The sequence below is a fragment of the Scatophagus argus genome, chromosome 21, assembly GCF_020382885.2.
Source record: "Scatophagus argus isolate fScaArg1 chromosome 21, fScaArg1.pri, whole genome shotgun sequence".
Classification (NCBI taxonomy): domain Eukaryota; kingdom Metazoa; phylum Chordata; class Actinopteri; family Scatophagidae; genus Scatophagus; species Scatophagus argus.
In genome coordinates this window covers 18384415-18403615 of record NC_058513.1, presented here as the reverse complement: position 1 = coordinate 18403615, position 19201 = coordinate 18384415, and the positions used below count along the sequence as shown (strand labels likewise).

Below are 19201 nucleotides of genomic sequence, written 5' to 3'. Positions count from 1 at the left end.
TGCGTTCCACCCTCCGGCTTAAAGCTCCAGTTCAATCACAAGCAGCACTCGTGCGCCTGAACGCGCGCTCCCTGCCAGGACTACATTTCCCAGCGTCCCCTGCGCTCCAAGCAGGAAGAACATTCTCTCGCAGGGGCTCACACTGATCCAAGTTAGGAGCTTTCAGCTGCCAGCCTTGGCCCATCATGTAAGTGCTGCGGAGAATTCTTTGCAGTGCAATTGCAGAATTAGCGGTTTTCCCGACGCCTGCGGGGCTGTGCATTTGGCAGATCGCTCCCCGCACGGACACGCACGCCTCGGACGCAAAAAGGCTCCAAGTGCATGAAGATCGAGGCTTGTATTTTGCATCTTCGTTGCAAAGCAAGCCGCTGAAGCTCCAGTGCGAGGGCGATGGAGGGAGGGAGTGAGAAAGAAGGCAAAGTCTTTTGTGCTTCCCCTCCCCCTCATCAAAGCAAAGGGGAAATGTCTCAGCCAAAGGGAGGTAAGAACATCAAAACCGATCCGTGCAAAACTACCGACGTGCAATCACTGCTGCACGACTTGCAACATGCACGGCCGCAGCTCGAGCACGGCCGGTGCATTTTAAAGTTACATGGTTTACAAGGGTCAGTTGCATTTCCTGTTTCAGATCTTCCCCTTTGCACAGTTCCTGGTAAGACGATGCTGTCTGTACTCACTCGTACTGACGCTGTTAGCAGCGTACGGGCAGGGATGTTGAGCCCAGGGCGCCTTTAGCAGTCACGAGACACGCAAGGACACTGCAACTCTTTATCGTGAACTCTGCACGAGTTCGTTGCATATGGCTCGTGCACGTTAGTCAAGGTAAATAACGAGAGCCGCGTCGCGTGCGGCGCTGCAAATATGCGTGTTTCGGTGCGGGAGGGCAACGCGACGTGACAACCCGCAGCTGTCAAGTTTAAGCGTTTGTCGGCTGTACATTTGTGGCCGCTTATGGGATAGAAAACGGGAATCTAATAATAGAATTAGTTGTGAGCATTTAAAGTGGTGGTGAGTTCAGGAACAGGGGCTTGTTTGGGATATTCAAATACCAGCGTCCCGTTCTGTCAGCTGCCGCCTCTGTCCTGGCGAGCTGGACACGAGTCAAACCCCTGGCTGAGTGTCCACTGATGTCCAGCTCTCTGCTCAGCGTGCACACAGAAGCGTGCACGTGACACCCTGACCCCGACAGCACGAGCCGTGGAGCTCTTTAAGTTCATCAGTGAATGCATGTTGCAGAGAGAGAAACGAACAGCTGCAGTGAAAGCAGCTCAGGCGTTTTCCTCCCCTTACTGTGTTTTCCAAGAAGTCCAAAGTGAGGCTGGTTCATTGCACAACATGTACAGCACACACACACACACACACACACACACACACATACACACACACAGGTAGGCCACAGAGCCCCTGATGGTCAGAGCCTCTCACTGTTTGTTTGGTACAGTCAATTGTCCACCCACCTACACAGAGGAAGTGTGTTGTTGCAGCCAGTTCATCTTGTGATGAATAATGCACAGACATTTTTTGATTGTTTGGAGATGAATGAGACTTTACTGGCAGCAGGATTCTCTTATCACTCACTCGTGTTTATCAGAAAACGGCTCGCGCAAATCTAAGTGCTGATCAATCGACAGGACGTTTGATTCGCTCTTCATTTTTTTTCTTCTGTTTTGATACTCAGTAAAGATAGTAAGTGAAGTAAAGATGGCGGACGTGTGCTGTTCCAGCCTGCTTATTTGGTAATTTTCACTGTTTTCTAAATGATAAATTGAGCAAATAATCAGCAGACAGTTGCAGCAATAAAATTAACTGACAAAAATTGTTTATCAGTCTGTTGGTTTCAGCTTCTGCAGCTTATTTCAGTTTTATGTCACTGTAAACTGAGTATGTTTTGGTTTTGGACCTTGGCCTCTGAGCTTAATGAGATGATAACATGTCAGGGTTGTGTTTTCAGCTTGTTGCACTGCCTCCAAGTGGAAATCAAATAAGTTAAAGTAGGTTTAAGATAAAAGTAAAGCGGGAATTTGTCCAAAACCCTTTTTTTCGTTTGTGAAAAGAAGCCAAAGTTGTTAAATGTTGTCTCAACACGAGCAGCTGAACTTTAACTGAACAAAAATCATTTGACGCCAGCTTGTGGCAGTTGATGGTTTTGGATTCGAGGCGTAGTGATCAAACTGCATTAACAGTTAAATCTACTGAAGGAAGCGAGCACAAATCTGCAAAGCTAAAATAAGCTTCATGCTCTTGTGTTTTATTTAAACCACAGCAGGCGAAGCTCAGTCACTTCAGCGTCCTGCTGCTTTCCGTCTATTCTCATATCATTTGGCACAGATGCACGTTAAGTCTTCCCCTCCTCAGGTCCTTCCCGGACGGTTTTTGCCCTCACATTGTGTGCCGTGCCGAGCCGTGCCGAGCCGTGCCGAGCCGTGCCGAGTGCTGCGGTGCGCTCGGCTGGCGGCTGCCCTCCCAGCTCACGTCCCCCTGCAGCCCCGGCTGGCCCTCGCGCCCCTGCACAAACGTCCCGTTTGTCATGCAAAAGCAGGCTGCGTTTTCAGCTGCGTGGATACTAAATTTGCTGTTTCGACTGGCCGACTGTTGGTCCCGTTCCAGGCCTTTTTTTGCTGCAATAACAGTCGAATTGTTCGGCTGATCCACTAACTGTACTTGTCTTTTCAGAGTGGGGGGGTTGACTCAGTGAGCACTGCAGCCACTTCTGTGTCGGCAAGAACGAGCAACAGTATTCAGAACATTTTTTCCTGCTTGTTTCAGCTTTGTCACATGCAGAGGTTTTCACTGTGGCTTCTATTTTTACAGTAAAGCTGCAGAACAAATGAGTGTGTGCTGAGACACATAAGTGCCAGCTGCCATTCAGCCTGCAGTAACCGTCGTGGTCGTGATGGCAGCAGGTTTCCAGATTTCACTGCTGAAGTGTGATGAGGACGAGGGTGGGGGTGAGGATGAGGTGAGGTTGGAGGTGAGGATGGGGGGAGAGGTGTCGCTTCTTGATGCACGTGTTCTTTTCTCTACATTAAATCTCACGTTTTTGATTGTCTGGGAAGCGCCTGCAGAGTGCAGCTCTTTGGTGAGGTCTGTTTGCTCAGTGGGGTCTGGGCTGGACACAACACTTCATGTAAGCACAACAAGAATTTAGCAACATTTCGCTCCACAGTTCAGCAAAGCGGCTGCACCGGCGGCTGTTTTCTCTGGGCTGAATTTTAAAACTGTTGAAGCTGCTGTTCGTGCTGACATTCGGCAGCAGTCAGCAGGTTTTACACCTGTTTGCTTTTTTTGTGTTTTCTGCAGGCGCAGAATAAAACGACTCATCACGAGCTCCAATTAGCACTTCGGCAAAGAAAGAATTTCAGTAAATTGGTTTTGTGAGTGCATCTAGAAAGAAAAGAGGCCTGTTAAAAGCCAGCGGAAGGTTTTAGATTTTATATGTGCTGCTGGCAGGTGGGGCTGCACATTATTTGCATAACTGATTCACCTCAGCTGATACGCGGTTGGTGAATAGTTTAAGTGAGAAAATAGTGAAAACTCACCATGAATTTGGACGTGAAGCAGAGAAAAGCAGTTCTCTGTGTTGTTGTGTGTTCCGTGTGTGCTCGCTGGACGTGTTGTCCTGCGCACACTGCAGTTTCATTTGAGTTTACGTCTGTTCTCAGATCTGTTTCAGGCTGCAGCAGTGACTCAGTGATATGCAGATGAAGGCCTGTGCTTGAGTGCGAGGGGCTCTCGGTCTGTGGAGCCATCTGATCACGTGATGGCGTTCGTCTCGGGCCTGAGCCCTGCTCAAAATCTTCTGGAGATGTTACCCAATAAGTTAGTCGAGTTGTTGTAGAGTAAAGTGACAGATGTGGACTCGTATGTTCACATGCTTTCACGTCGGGCTCCAGCTTCACGATTAAACATTTAGTCTATAAAACACTGAAAACACGCTCATCGTAATCTCCCAGAGACTCATACATGACAAAAATGAGCAAATCTTTACATGTAAGAAGCTGGAACCAGTTTGTCTGTCTCTCACTGACTCCTTTGTGTGAGTTAGACTCGATTTCCTCGTGTTTCTGAAGCTGTGAGTCGGGTGAGCCGTGTGTGATACGCACATCTGGATGCATGTGGACCGAAGGCTCCTTCACGTGATGGACTTTGAGAATCACTGCACCTGGCACATACCAGGACTTTGTCTCCGGGTCACAGCGGCAGGACGAGTGCATGAGGACGATGCAGACACACAGCACACACAGGTCAGACTGTCAGTGTGTGTTCAGGGTTGCGGTAGACTTACTCGCATGCAGAGTTGCCGAGCCGAGCGCACAGGAAGTGCAGTGGTGATGACACGATTCCCAAAGGAGCCTCTGACAGCTGAAACCTAAAGGAGCTGCCATCTTTGGAAGTGTAGAGTATCTCACAAGCTGCCAGAGCGGTCGGAGGGAGTCGGAGTTATTTTCAAATCTTTTTTGCTGTGAGTCCCCCCCTCCCCATCCTCCCCCGTCCCCCCATGTCCCCGTGCTGCTGTCTGTGTCCTGTGTCCTGTCTCACTGCGGTGATCGAGCTGCCTTCCTCTGACTCTGTGGAATTCCATTGAGGAATTCTTGGCATGGTTGGGATTCCAGGCTGGGTGCATGTGTGGGTTAGCAGCAGGGCATCACCTGCCCTCCACGCCGAGGCTTTCTGCATGACGCACTCTGTCGGCGATGCTTTTCCTTTCACTGCTCCCTGACTGACACACGTGCACGACGAGGCACATTGCACGCTCGTAGCGGGCGTGGCGGAAACTGGGAGCGCAGACCTCCATCTCCTGTGGCCACACTCTGGCATCTCAGTGCATACTTGAGCTCATGTGCTGCAAATCACCAGGAATGATGTGTACTGCTGCTTTTAATTAAGCCACATGGCCTACCACAGCATGCAAGTCTGATGCTGAGCTCAGCAAGAACAGGGAAGGAATCATGCAACCGAGTTGTGCAACATGATCTGGAGGACATCTGAAATGAGATATTTTTATTTGCTCGCCATGTTTCCTAGTCAGCTTGGTGGATCTTAACTAAGCACATTTGTGCTACTTGAGTGCATACTGTTCTCGAGTGGTATCATAATATCATTTATCAGAATTATTTCTGAACTTCCAGTCCACTTCTGCCGTCCAGCTGAAATAGCTATGCTGACAGGTCTGATTTGCCCCTCAGCTGTAACCTTTAAATACAGTGTTAGTGCTGATGCAGTTGTTCAGTGACTCAGCAGTCCAACGAGTTCCCAGCAGTTTTCATAGGAAATATTTCAGTTGCTTGATGCTCAAAGGAAGTGACATCGAGGAGCCGACAGCAACTAGAAGACAAAGTTTGCTGCAGTTAACAGCTGTGTGTGTGTGTGTGTGTGTGTGTGAGTGTGTGTGTGTGTGAGTGTGTGGGCCTGGAGTGGATTTTTAAAGGCAAACAGGAGTCAGGAGTCCCAGATCAGCTGCACAACACCAAAGTCCCACAGAAAAACCTGCAACAGGACAAAGAGTCTGCCGCCATTTTTGTTATCTCGAATCTGCCAGCGTTCTCGTGATTCAGGGATGAATGTGTCAAATGTCAGATCATAATCTCTGAATGTTTTGTTTCAATCAGAGAAATTTTGGCTGAACTGAGTTTAAACTGAATTATCGAAATGACAGCCGAGTGGATTGACTCATCGATTCATTGGCTAATTGTTTCAGCCAACACTGCGTTGGATTATGGGAGAGCCTGCTTCTTCCTGCCAGCCACAGAGATTACATAATCCTCCGCCCCTCCGACCCCCAGCCACCTCCTCCTCCACCTCCCTCTGCTCTTCTCCCCTTTTCTTCTCGCCAGCAGCAGGTTTCCGAGCAGCCCTGCAGACACTGAATCCAGTGTTTCCGTTGGTTGAAGCGTGTGATTGTGCATGTCTCGCCGAGCCGCATGTCAGCTTGCATCATCGCCACAGCCTGCAGCAGGCCGATACCTGCCTCCTCTGACGTGTGACTCGGTGCCTGCAGCCCACAGCAGGCCTGCCGGGACAGCTGGAGTCGTGTGGACTGAACAGCACCGTGGGTCCACGTCTGCCTCGTTCCTTCGAGGAGCCTCTTGTCTCATGATCTCAGTGAAGGCTGTGAGGCAGACGAAGAGAAAAGATGCTGTGGCTTCACTGTAATCACACGCTGAATCTTTTGTTCTGATGCTGTTCGCCGTCAGTCCGACAAAGTTTTTATTTATCCTCTGTCTTCATGTGGCTCCTGTAGTTGCTTCTGCTGGAGTCGTCACGTTTGTTTTTTCCTCGATCCTGTTTGTTCATAACCGGGTTGTCATGAGTCCGACTGGAGGGAAGTTAGAACGCAGGACAAGAGGAGCCGATTATTTTCTGATGTGTTGTGCAAACCACGCACTGTTGACACGCGTGTTAACTCTAATTGATCCTTCACATTTGATTGTGTTTCCATGTGACTGCCAATTATAGGCAGCACTGCAGCTGCGTGCTGCATTTAAATGGCTCTGACTTGGCGGGTCACGAGTGCGTCTCACTTCATGTTTTGCAAAATTAAAGCTGACGTGAACCGTGAGCGTGATTTTCTCGCTCGGTTGAAGCGGGACGGCGTGAGAGCCACCCAGCGTGTTTGTGGTGCGGGCTCGGTGCAGGTGTTCCCTCCGACTGCTCTCTGGTTTTCAGTGTGTGTTGCTTATGGATCTGTTAGCACAGTGTTGGTTTCCAGTTCCTATTGTTGTCTGTGTAAATGCATGTAGGAGGGGCTCAACTGACATTTTAGTGCAACAAAGCAGCTTTGGAAAGTGGAGACCAGGAGGCAGGCAGCAAGAGGCCGCCGGTCGAGGGCCGCATAGCAGAGCAGAGTCACACCCTGTTTGAACAGACCAGGACACTCCTGGACACACTGTGTGTGCGTGTGTGTATGTTTGTTCTGTTGTTCTGCCTTTCTTGACAGCGTTTTGACTGACAGATGCGTCCACAGCTACATGTGCTTGTATTTTCCCACAAGACAGCAATGTGAGGAATTCCAGATATTCCTCTGGCGCTGCTCCTCGTCTCTCAGAGTGACACACCTTCAGTTTTACTTCTAATAGCATGTTATGACGTCAGTGGGTGGGGCGCAGTGGGGTGACTTTAAATGTTAAATTAAAGCCGCTCAGCTGCTCCGAGTCACACGTTTCCAAGCCTTCAAAAAACAAAACAAAAAATATATGTTGTGATGTCTCATGGGAGATCCAAGATGGCTGCTCATCAACTCAGTTTAGGATGACATGTAGGATCTTTGGCCCTAAAGAAACATTTCCTAACTAGTTTCCTAACTAGAACTGAGGAATTCCCCATAGACTGCGTCCTAACTTCAGCCTAACTGCCGCACAGGGCAGCACCACCGCTGGCGGGTCCGGAGGTCGTGACAGTGAGGCTGGAGGACACGAGCCGTGAAATACTCTGTAACACTGATGTTACCCTCCAGAGACGATTTTTGCCAGTGACTCCTGAGAGCTAAAACTGAAAGCCTGTCTCGTCTTGTCCACCTTAGTAAGTTAGCTAGCCAGTGACACCCATGAGACAGCTGTTGTCATGGATACCGGCAGTCTCACGTACACTGTAAACACAGGAACAGACGTGACGGGACGAGTGCCGGCTGCAGAGCTGAGCTTACGTTTAGCATTCCTTAAGTTCACATACGAGGTGTGAGGTGTGGCAGGATGCGGCCATGAGTTTCTGTAACATCCGTGACATGAACAGAGGACTTTTCCTGTCTTTGACGCTTAGGGACAGGCGGTTAATGAGGCCTCAGGTCTGTGTGCACGTTTCCTAGAACCAGCTAACTGGCTTCAGCTGCTACAAACTGGTCTGAGGAGGTTTGAGCCAGCTGCTGTCTGGAGACAAGGCAGTCCTACACACACACACACACACACACAGGAACTCGTGACGCAACGTTAACAAGGCGCTCAGCCGTTAGAACGTCAGTGCAGCACCTCCACATGGAGCGAGCACACCTGGGCTGTCAGACCTCCTCTTCTTCTTCTACTTCTTTTTCTACTTCTTCATCTTGCTTTCAGCACCACTTACATTCAATTAGGATCTGGAGTCACTTACTGCACCCCACCGTAAGTGTCACTGATGAGACGGAGCTTCTGCCGCTGCTGCTGTTGCTATATCAACAGGGGATTTACAATAGAAACTGCAGACTGGATGCGATGCATGAGGGATGTGGTGTGTTGGTGTGTGTTTAGACTGATGGCTGCAGGAAGTTTGAGTCATTTTGCATCAGTGGGAGTTCTGAAGTGTCTGATGGCTGCTGTGAGCTCTGGGAGAAGCAGGAAACCATCGGTGCTTTGCTACTGAGTGCAGATGCATGCAGACTGCTTTTCCCTGCAGGAAATCACAGCTGAGTCTGAATGTTGTTAAGCTTGGACTGAAGTCTCTTAAATTTTAATGTGAATTTGGTGCTCATTTGATGTGAGTTCGTGTGATGGGCTTGGCAGGATGAATACAGATACACTGACTGCCGTTAAGAAGTTAAGTTGACCTTCGTCTTGCGTTACACTCGGCTGCTGGCGACTTCGTCCTCTCTGGAGTCCCGTCAGTCGGCCTCGTTCAGACTAAACTGTTCTGGGGCTTCCCGACCAGATGAGTTTCAGTAGACCTGAGGACATTTGTCGTTGATGAGTTTGATTTTTCAAACAAATCTAGACAGAATGAACAGCTTGAGAAAATAATCAGCAGATCAGTTGATAATGAAAACAGCTGTTAGCTGCAGCCCTGTTGGCTTTTGTCACTTAAAGTTAAACTTAAAGTGGTTGAATTGCTGAAAGTGTTGATTCAGTGCATCGATCACGTTTGCCCATCTGATTATTTAGAGGATGCCCCAAAATTCTGTTGATTGATCGATTAGTCCACAGAACATGAACAGTTTGTGGCGTCGTGACCTGATGATGTTCTCTTGTCTCGTGTGTTTCCAGGTAAGAGGAAGCCGGTGCTCAAGCTCTCCAAGGAGGTGTTTGAGCAGCCTCCTCCTGCCGCTGGGTGAGTTCACCGCCACGCCTCGTTACATCACTTCCTGTTCCACACACACCTTCGTAGACCTTTTAGACCGAATGTTCAGTTTGCTTAAATTCTGTTTCGATTTTCTGCTAATGCAGCTCCGACATTCAGGTGTTCATTTCCTCCCTTTTGCTCGTCATCATTGTGAAAAGTGCAAATAGACGTCACTTGTGTATTTTACTTTGATTGTTTATGTTGTCTGGACTCTTAACATCGAACGTGTGTGTTCACCCTTCAGGTTCCTTTAACTGTTGCTGCCTCCTCACACATCAAATTGAAACAGTTGAAATGTAATCAAAAGCCTGTGTGTGTGTGTGTGTGTGTGTGTGTGCGCGCGCGTGCGTGTGTGTGTGTGTGTGTGTGTGTGTGCGTGCGTGCGTGTGTGTGTTTTTCAGACCCCCCAGAGATTTGGATTCGAAAGCGTGCGTAACCATCGGGGAGAAGGTAATTTTATTCCTTTGCCTCATTTCTTGGACTCATTCTGGTGTCGTTTTTCTTTTATCTTCCCAGTCCCATTCAGGGTTTTATTTTTTCCTCTTACCTCGCGCTCTTACGTAACTCCTCACTGTTTGCTTTTTCCTCCTCCTGGTGTGCTTGTGCCTCAGTGAGGTCTCACGCTCGCTCGGCGCAGACGCTGGCTTAATGAAGGGTCTGTGTGCCGTAAAGAACGGCCCGCTGAACATTACGGCCGAATTGAACACTTCTGATTGTGGGGAGACTGGAATGCCTTTTATTGCACATCAGGCAGTAAAAATATTTATTTTAAACTCATCAAATAAGTGGAATTTTCCATTGGCAGAAGTGCCTGCTTTTTCTGTGCTCAAATTAGCCCGAAGTCAAAGTGATTGCTTTATGTTTTGTTTTTTGTGCTTGAATAACATAAAGCAGAATCTGTGAAGGAGTGGAGAGTGCCGACGGTCAGCCGACCGGTTCTCACAGAGTCTCTGTCCTCACAGCTCCGTTCGGTTTTGACCTGTCTTTGTGTCCTCCTCTCATGTCGCTCTCTCGTCGCGTCCGGAGCAGAATTTCGAGGTGAAGGCAGATGACCTGGAGAAGATCTGCGAGCTCGGCCGGGGAGCGTACGGCGTGGTGGACAAGATGAGGCACGTGCCCAGTGGCCTGATCATGGCTGTGAAGGTGAGCGGCGGTCCTGCTCGGCCGGGAGCCCCATCCTCAATACGATGTCTCAGGACACGAATGTCCACTTGGGCTCAAAGATGAAGTGATGAAACTTTGAAGGTTGAAGGTCGCTTTGTTTAGCCATAACTCAAAAATTCCCACACTAACTATGAAACAACATCACCCAGATGTCTCACAGGATAAAATAATGAAGCTTCTTTGTAGCATCATCCATATGTGAAGCTTTGTGGTCCACCATGAGCTCACTGGTTTGATGACACTGAGCTTCAGGTGCTTGTTGATGCAGATAATATCTGAGATATCTTCGAATTTTATCTTGGCCAGAGAAACTTTGTAAGATCAAGTGCCCCACTGGGTAGATTCCCATCAAGACGGACGATAAGATGACAAAGAAAATCAAGCAGAAAAATCTTGATTGTGTCCCGTCTTTGACCCAGTGTGTGCAGCTGTAAGGGTTCTGCTTGTCATGATGAACCTTCATGTCTCCTGCCGTCCTCCCTCAGCGGATTCGGGCCACAGTGAACACTCAGGAGCAGAAGAGGCTGCTCATGGACCTGGACATCTCCATGAGGACGGTGGACTGTTTCTACACCGTCACCTTCTACGGAGCGCTGTTCAGAGAGGTAACATGCTGAGATTATTTCAGAGGGACAGTTTGGTTCGTTTTACTTTACTGCAGAGTTTTTGAGACATCAGCTGTAGAGACGTCTGATTTCTGTTGAATATAACGGAACAAGATGGCTCTTCACGTGCTGTGGTCACAGAGCCAAGAAATACCTTTGACCAGGCCTCTCGAGATAATCCAGAGACCTGGTTGTGGGCAGCTTCAGCTGGGAACTGTTTTCTTGTAGTGTCACCGTGCAGAAGGAAAGTGTCTGGATTATCTTGAGTCGTGGTTTCTGAAAACAGACGTTGCTGTTGTGAGAACAGCTCACACCAGAGTAGGTGCACAGGATGTAGCGCTGCAGGTAAGAGGAAAGAGGAAGTGTTTTCGAGTTTAGGGTGAACTCTGAGTGTGAACTTGGAGGGACGAGTCAGAATCAGCCAGACTGTCTGATGTCATAAAATTAACTGTGATGAAGTGAATCATGTTCCTGACTGCATGTAATTAAACCAGTTTAAGCCCGTGTGACAGACTAGACTGAAGGTTTTCTCAGATGACTTCCTGCAGGAGCGAGTGGATGTTCAGGATTTCCTCATCGTGACTGAAACGTAGAAAAAATTCTCTCACTTCCCGTCTGTCTGGAATGCATCGCGGTTCTTTCTTTTTCTTTGTTTTTTGGCCATTTTTCCTGATCTCTCTCCAAATGTGTCTGTGCGTTGCCAGGGCGACGTCTGGATCTGCATGGAGCTGATGGACACCTCCCTGGACAAGTTCTACAAGCAAGTGATCGAGAAGGGCCTGACCATCCCCGAGGACATCCTGGGAAAAATTGCCGTCTCAGTGGGTTCACGCTAAACACCCTGAACATAACGCGAACCATTCAGAAAGCATTTTGTCAGGCAATGGAGGCTTAATGACAGATATTTGTTATGTAACTCTCATTTGCTTATTAATGAGCTTTGTTATTACAGATAGTAAAAGCTTTGGAGCATCTGCACAGCAATCTGCAAGTCATACACAGAGGTAAGAGCCTGAGTGGAAGCCATTAAAGCCCTCAGAGGCAGAGTGTCAGTATCCACTCGTGTGATGCGTCACCACACAGATGCACTGAGCTGCCTTCCTTCCTTCTTTCTTTTTCTTTCTGCCTGCATGCTGTCTCTAATTAAAGGACCATTCTGGTGTTTCTGCATGTGGCACATCATTAAATAGAAGTCATGAATGCTGCCATGTTTATATGATATATCGTTTGTCTGAGCTTTCAAGCAGGTTTTGGTTTGCATTCATTTCCTTTTGAAACCACCATGACACATTAACTGTGGTGAAGGAGCCTTAACCTGCAAACGCTGTCAGCCATTGGATAATCCTTCCTGTGTCAAACCTCTGTCTTGCCGCTGTGACCACTGTGTGGCTTCTGTTGCCTCGAAGCACCAAGCCATCTCTCACAAAGATTATAAGTGACAAAAAAAGGGTCACACAGTGTGACCACAGCGCGGCGTCGAGTGTGACGGCGGCCATTACAGGCTTGTTCGTTGTGTTCTTGTCGTCGCAGATGTGAAGCCCTCCAACGTGCTGATCAACACTCAGGGCCAAGTGAAGATGTGCGACTTTGGCATCAGCGGCTACCTGGTCGACTCCGTGGCCAAAACCATGGACGCTGGCTGCAAACCCTACATGGCGGTAAGCAGGAAGACACCCGAGGAAAAGACTTAAACTGCTTTCCAACTGACAAACCAGGTGCTTCTTTTTAAACTCAAACTGAAAACACAGTCGTTTCCAAACTTATAGTTTATATTAGCCACTGGAAGAGAACAGCAGTTAGCGTTGTGCTAGCTGTCGATGACCACACGGGAATTGGATCGGATGGACAGTCTCAAGACGTTCGCAGGACAGACGGACGTCCCTCGCTTCATAGTCAGATAGAAAGATCTTTGCTCTGAGCAGTTGACCGGGACGGCATGAAAAGCCTTTTTTAACTGAGGCTCTTTGTCTCTCGTCATCATCCACACACTTAATGAACCCGGTTACATTTTAACCACGTGTGCTCTGCTGCTGATTGGCTGAGTGGGTTTTAGGGCCAGGTCAGCACTGTGTGTGTGTGTGTGTGTGGGAGGTGTGCAGGTCGTCCCTGACAACCGCTCCTTAAGTGTGACATCATCTGACTTTGTGTCCCCACAGCCCGAGAGGATCAACCCCGAGACGAACCAGAAAGGCTACAACGTCAAGTCTGACATCTGGAGTTTAGGGATCACGATGGTAAAAATTCTGAACTTTTATTTCACGGTAACTTTGCACTGGGAAACTTTCCGTCTCAAGCACACTCTCCTGAATTTATTCATTTCAGTTTTTCTAAATGAAAGACTGACGAAAGACTGGCACTGGACATTTTATTACGTGTTGTTAAATATTCAGAGCTTTCTCATTTGCACATTTCCAATTCGGACCAGAGAATATTTTGACTTTTTTGGATTCATCTGCGGCAATTTCCCCTCATTTCAGCCTGGCTCGTCCTCTGGCTTCGGCTTTTATGGATGAGCAGCGAACGTTCCAGCGCTGGTCTAACTTGAATGGCAATGAGGATGCTAAAGCTTTTGTTTCATGATGAATTAAGTGGCGGGAGGGAGTTTTTTAAGTCTCAAGATTTCATCAGAGCTGGTGAGCAGCCGACTTTGGGTGATTGTTGGAGTGTCTGTGACGTCTCGAGAGCTGCACTCGAGAGCCTTAAAACAGCCCCAAAGTGAAGAGCTTGGTTTGAATCGGGTGGCGGGGAGAGGGAGAAACACACACTGCATAATGTGTGAACACACAGTGAAGGCATCAGGTGAAACACTGGAAGGTATTCACTCACCTGTGAGGTCAGCAGGTGTGTCAGCAGGTAGAGGTGAGCTCCTCGGCTGTCGTGTGAGTGACTTGTTTTTCTCTCTCCGTGGCTCAGATCGAGCTCGCCATCCTGCGCTTCCCGTACGACTCGTGGGGCACGCCCTTCCAGCAGCTGAAGCAGGTGGTGGAAGAACCTTCGCCCCAGCTTCCTGCCGACCAGTTCTCTGCCGAGTTTGTGGACTTCACCTCTCAGTGGTGCGTCTTGTTTTCTGTTGCTTCGTCCCAGTTTTGGTCCACAAAACGTTTCGGCTGCACATTTTTTACTGTACACACACACACACACACACACACCATACACACACACACTCACTCACTCAAGGCTGATCTCTTTGGCCGATGCCAGCAGAGTCGTTCAGCAAAGCCACAGTAAATTCAGACAGAAATGTGTGTTGATCCCAGCTGAGGGCTTCAGCCGACCTTTTGTTGGTCTGTTGTTGTTGTGTTGTCTCGTTCTGATAGGTTAGAATAACAACACTTGTCGCTACTTTTCAACTTCCTCAGTACAGCATCATATTTAATTTGTAAATTCTTCCTCTTTAGTCCAACCAACAGTCCAAAAAGCCAAAGACTTTACACTTACTGTTGTAAATGACATTTAAGAAGCTGGAGCCATCAGAGTAGACGGAGACTGATTGTGTGTTGATGGACTGATCGTTTCAGCTCTGCTGGTTTGACGCTGAGTCAGAGGGCTCCTCAGGTGTGTAGAGAAGGAACCGAGAACAGACAGCAGCTAGCTGCTTACAGTCAGATCCACACCTCAGTGCTTTAGTCACGAGTGCTTGTGTGACTCGCGACGCTCGACGGTGTTTGATTGTATTCCAGGGAGTAAAACTGGATCTGTGGTCACAGTGCGATAAGCTTGTTATCAGGTGAAGCAAAGCTGAAAGTGAAGGAGTCAGTTTATTAAACGTCTGTGGTGTCAGTGATGAGTCACTCTGTGTTGCTTTTCGCTTCTGCAGCTTAAAGAAAGTTTCCAAAGAGCGGCCGACTTACACAGAACTCATGGTGAGTGTTCAACTTTTAATTTAAATTTAAAATCCTTCAGTTGTGTTTTGTTGTGTCTGTTTTGTTGTCTTTATTGCGCTTACCTGCGAGCTTCACCTGCATGTACCTTGTGACACAGCTAATCAGACACTAGAGGGCGCACTGAGACCTTTATTTCCATCCTCTCCCTCACAGCTGTGGTCACACTGAGCTGATCCTCTCGTGCTGTCTGACTAAATTCATGTCCTTCTCGTCCTCAGCAACATCCCTTCTTCACCTCCCATGAGGCCAAAGAGACCGACGTGGCTACCTTTGTCAAAGTCATCTTGGGGGACTGAGTTGCCACGCAGGAGGGAGGGAAGATGTGGTAATTAAAAAAATAATAAATAAGTTAAAAAAAAAACAAAAAAGCAAATTCAACAAACAAACAAGAAGCAAAAATCACAGCCCCTCACACCTGCAGGACTCTGCTTCGTGCTCCCACCTCCACCCCCTCCCTCCTCCGTCAGATGGAGCCCAGAGGATCAGCTGACGAAACAGAAGGAGGAGTTTAAACCCCGCCCCCTCACACACCTGGTCCATGTTCTGTGTACATCACCTGACAGAGGAGGGCAGGAGAGGCCTCACACCTAATCTGGAATCGTTTACGACGTCTGTATGCAAAAAGTCCCTCACTGGTCCGATGTGTGCGTGCGCCGCCTGCTACATCGTGTGGTGACGTTAAAGCGTCACGGCGGTCAAATTTTTTTTTTCTTTTTGCTGAAGAGTGAAACGAGGAGCAGGTTATATGAAAAGAAGAATGATATAATACTATCTATGTATAATCTAAATGTTTGTATATTCAAAGCATCGATTCATGAATTGACTGCATGTACAGAATTTTTCTCTGAGTGAAATCAGCTGCAGAGTCTGATGGTTGGAGACCTGCAGCCTCACGTCGAGGCCCTCCTAGTGGTCACAGATAGGTACTGCACCTCAACTGCATTCCCTCGATTACAGCAGAGGTCTACTACTCATTTTGGGCTCTGGCTGCCTGTGAGTGTGTGTGAGTGTGTGTGTGTGTGTGTGTGTGTGTGTTTGTAGGGCTGCACGATGTTTTGAATGAACTATTGCCTCTGCAGTCTCGGTTAAAGTGATGCTCTGAGTGAAGTTCCTCTTATCCATCTTTTTCACAGCCGAGTGGCAGGATTTTCGGGAATTTTTTGCGGCCGCAGACATAATTACGCCCAAAAGCTTCAGTCATTTTAATTTTCATGTAATTTTATGACATAAGTTCAGTGTGAAAGGTCACATTTATTGCAAAGTTTTTCATACCATGTCGAGTCAGTGTGAATACATTAAATAACTTGCAAAGTCTTACATGCAAAGTTATGGTGGAATGTTTACGTAAACATGATGTGTGGCTCCACAAAGTTGACACTCTTTATTCAACACACACTGACTTTGCATTAATGTGACCCTCTACATGCAGCTAATAAAATTAGATGGAAATTTTAATGCATAATTGAAATGCTTAAGTCTTTAGGCGTGATTATCTTTGATATTGTACTCGGCTGTGGCGTCTTAATGCAGGGTGTGTTTTGTCCTCACACGTGCGTGCTCATGTGAGGCTTCTTTGGTTGAGGACACTAATTTGGTTCTGATCTTTTTATTTATTTGATTTTCTTTGTCCGTGGATGTTTCTGTCACCGTGTTCAGTCCCGGTCAAACGCGGTTCAACAGCAACGACCCTGGACTTCCCCGTGGTGCTGTTCATCCCTCTGGATAGTTTTGGAGATGTCTGCCTGCTCTTCAGCATCGTGGAAGCAGAACAGCAGTGTCTCTCTCTAAAAACCATTTTGGGTGAAGTGACCCTTTAAGGACAGAAGTTTGGTGCAGCAGAAACTCAGATGTAGTGAGACTGCACAGAGGTACGAGACGACATTGTAAATGTGATGGGTCGTGCAGCCCTTCTCGACGCACACACACACGTTTGTTAGTGAGGTGTGTGTTGACATCGCGGTCAGTCGTGGGAGATTTTCTCCTCGTTGTGTGTACTGAGCCAATCACAACCCTCTCCACTCCATGTTCAACATGAAAGGAACTGGATATTATTATTATTAATATTCTATTAATTATTGTTGTTATTATTTAGATCCAGGTGTTTCCTCCCCCAGATGTATTTACTGCAGTTTTTTCTTATTTATTACAACTGCTGTTCTCCCTCTGAAAACTTGAGACTTTTCTTGTGGGGCCGTTTGTGTTTTTGTCGTGTTCTTCTTGGCTCGAACATGTAAACGCTTTTGAACTGTACCTTGCAAGCCTTCTTTGTGCCTCTCTGTAGAAACGGAAAGTGATATGTTGTGATGGGGATGTCAGCCTGTCCCGTCTCATCGGCGCCCCCCCTCCACGGCATCCCGACTCCGCTTCCTGTTCGTCTTCACTTCTTTCACGTTCGTATCATCTCTGGTGGTGCCTCAGTTCTTGGCTTTCTTCTGTCAGTGTTTTCTGGGGCTTCGGTTTGCCCACACAGAGCTTCAGTTGTTATGCAAGTAAAACTCTAATGACAAAACAGGAAACTTGAATTGCTGTTTGTGGCAGGACGGCAGGTATTGTCACAGTTGGAGGGTTTGCATCACCTTCTTCACTATAAATATCTTGTTGCTGGATCATCACTTGATGTTTTCTGCATTTTGGGGGCCGTCTTCTGTGTCGCTTTAGCTGTGTTGACGTTGTTTGATTGTTGCTTAAAGGCTCGGTCTGTGATGTAAAACTTGAAAACACATAACAACACTCACAGAATGCCGCTAAAAACTGTAAAACATATGCATGGACATTTTTGATTGGTCTTTTTTAGCCACTGTGGTCATTTTCCTGCCTTGACAAAATGCGCTGCAGTCGACTTCAGATGTCACTGTGCAAGTCAAGAAAGTCTCAGTTTGTTGTAAAAACAGTAAAGAAGCATGTAGTTTAGTCACAGACACCAACATGGCCGCCACGCTGGCACAGAAGCACACACACACACACACGATTGCAGACTGGGCCTTTAACAGACTGCGACAGGTTCATTCATTAGCATCTGCTTTTCTTCTGTTGTTGCTGTTTTGCTCGTTGGAAACAGTACGACCTGCCTGGGAGTTTCCTGTTGTGTAGCAGACTGACAACTTTCCTGTCACCCTTCACACCGTAACCCGCTCCCCGCTGGGCTCAGGTCCCACGGCCTGCAATGCATTTCTGCTCCTTGGCGCTCTTCCTTTGTAATGAAGGTGAGTCAGAAGGTCAAACCAACTCACTCACCACAATGATGACATTAAGGCGTCCCCCATTAGTAACCATTCTGTGCCAGGGATGGAAATGTACTCTTGAGAAATTTCCTTTGTGTTTTATTGCATGATGAAATTAGCCAAATTCAAGTCACACTTTCCCAGAGTGAAAATGTCGTTAAGGTGCAGCGTGGCCTGTCTCAGGTTCGTCCTCTGGAAAAGAACCCCGCGGGTCCACCAGAGTCCTCTTTGTTCGTCACTAATTTAGCGAATGTGACCGCAGAGCAGAAGAGCGAGAGTGCAGGTGGAGTCGGGCTGAGGGAGACGAGGAGGTCTTTTAGGAGGAGGACTTTGTGCGTAGGCCTCCTGTCGCCTGGTGAGCATTGGACGTGCACGGTCTCACAGCTGTGAGTTAGCTGCCTGTAGTGTTTGTAGGTGTTTTAAGTGCCTAATGACGCATTTCTGTGGTGAACATTCACATGTAAACACGTCTCAGTGTTCGTGAGCGATGCTTCGACTCGGTTTCTGTCCTCTAGTTCCTCTGTGGGACACGCTGACGCTGCATGCTGCCCTGAAGCTTTGCACTGTGCCCAGGAGCCATATCACACAGTCGTATTAATGCTGACGTTAAATGAATTGAGTAAAGTTATATTGTTTTTAAGGGGATAACATTTACTGAAGTCCTTCACTTGTGTATGTGATGCTCAGAAATCTTCTTCACTCGCTCTGCAAACGGCACCAACACTTCTATCACATCTGACTCATATTCAGTTTCCAATAGGATGTAATGAGAAAAGAGTCGAGTCCAATCTCTCATCACGTGGCATTTTCCTGTGTGTGTGTGTGTGTGTGTGTGTGTGTGAGTGAGTGACCAGAGGGCAGTGCTATCTTTACCCTGCTGTTCCTCTCTGGGGAGATAATGGAGCGAGTCAGAAACAGCCTTCACCCTCCTCCTCCTCCTCCTCCCTGCATCAAGAAAAGGTCTTTTCTTTACAAGCCGAAGCTTCTCTAACAGGTCAGGGCTTTTTGTTTCTGCGTGAGCATTCATGTGTCTGCTTGCATGTGGGAATTCCCGTCCATGAGTCTATTTGTGGCTCGTGTTCACCTGCTGAGTAAACCTCTGTCGCTGGGGGCGAAGGGGAGCAGGACGTCCGAGTGGAAACTGTCCTTCGCGGGTGATTATTGTCACATCCCATCCTGATTCCCCTCTTAACCTCTGAGTTTATCTGAGCGCCCGGCAACAGGCACGTATTTCTAGATGATGCGTCTGTAACGTCCAGTAGGCGAGCGGCTTTTACTGGAACCAGACTCAAATGTTTGAAGG

General features: G+C 47.8%; 1 protein-coding gene across 5 annotated transcripts; it reads left to right on the top strand.

Moving 5' to 3' along the window:
- The first annotated feature begins 115 nt into the window (after positions 1–115).
- Positions 116–15850, top strand: map2k6 (mitogen-activated protein kinase kinase 6). 5 transcript variants are annotated; one of them, XM_046376639.1, is made up of 13 exons: positions 116–481; positions 8949–9012; positions 9426–9474; positions 10054–10167; positions 10674–10793; positions 11498–11614; positions 11746–11797; positions 12324–12451; positions 12950–13027; positions 13707–13846; positions 14611–14656; positions 14896–15002; positions 15145–15850. In XM_046376639.1, the coding sequence occupies exons 1-12, from the start codon at positions 391–393 to the stop codon at positions 14971–14973; spliced, it is 1077 nt and encodes a 358-aa protein (XP_046232595.1). In that variant the 5' UTR covers positions 116–390; the 3' UTR covers positions 14974–15002; positions 15145–15850. The 5 variants fall into 5 exon arrangements, with proteins under 5 accessions (XP_046232595.1, XP_046232594.1, XP_046232593.1 ...); XM_046376638.1 differs by having other exon boundaries at positions 15099–15850; XM_046376637.1 differs by having other exon boundaries at positions 14896–15850.
- Positions 15851–19201: the final 3351 nt, after the last annotated feature.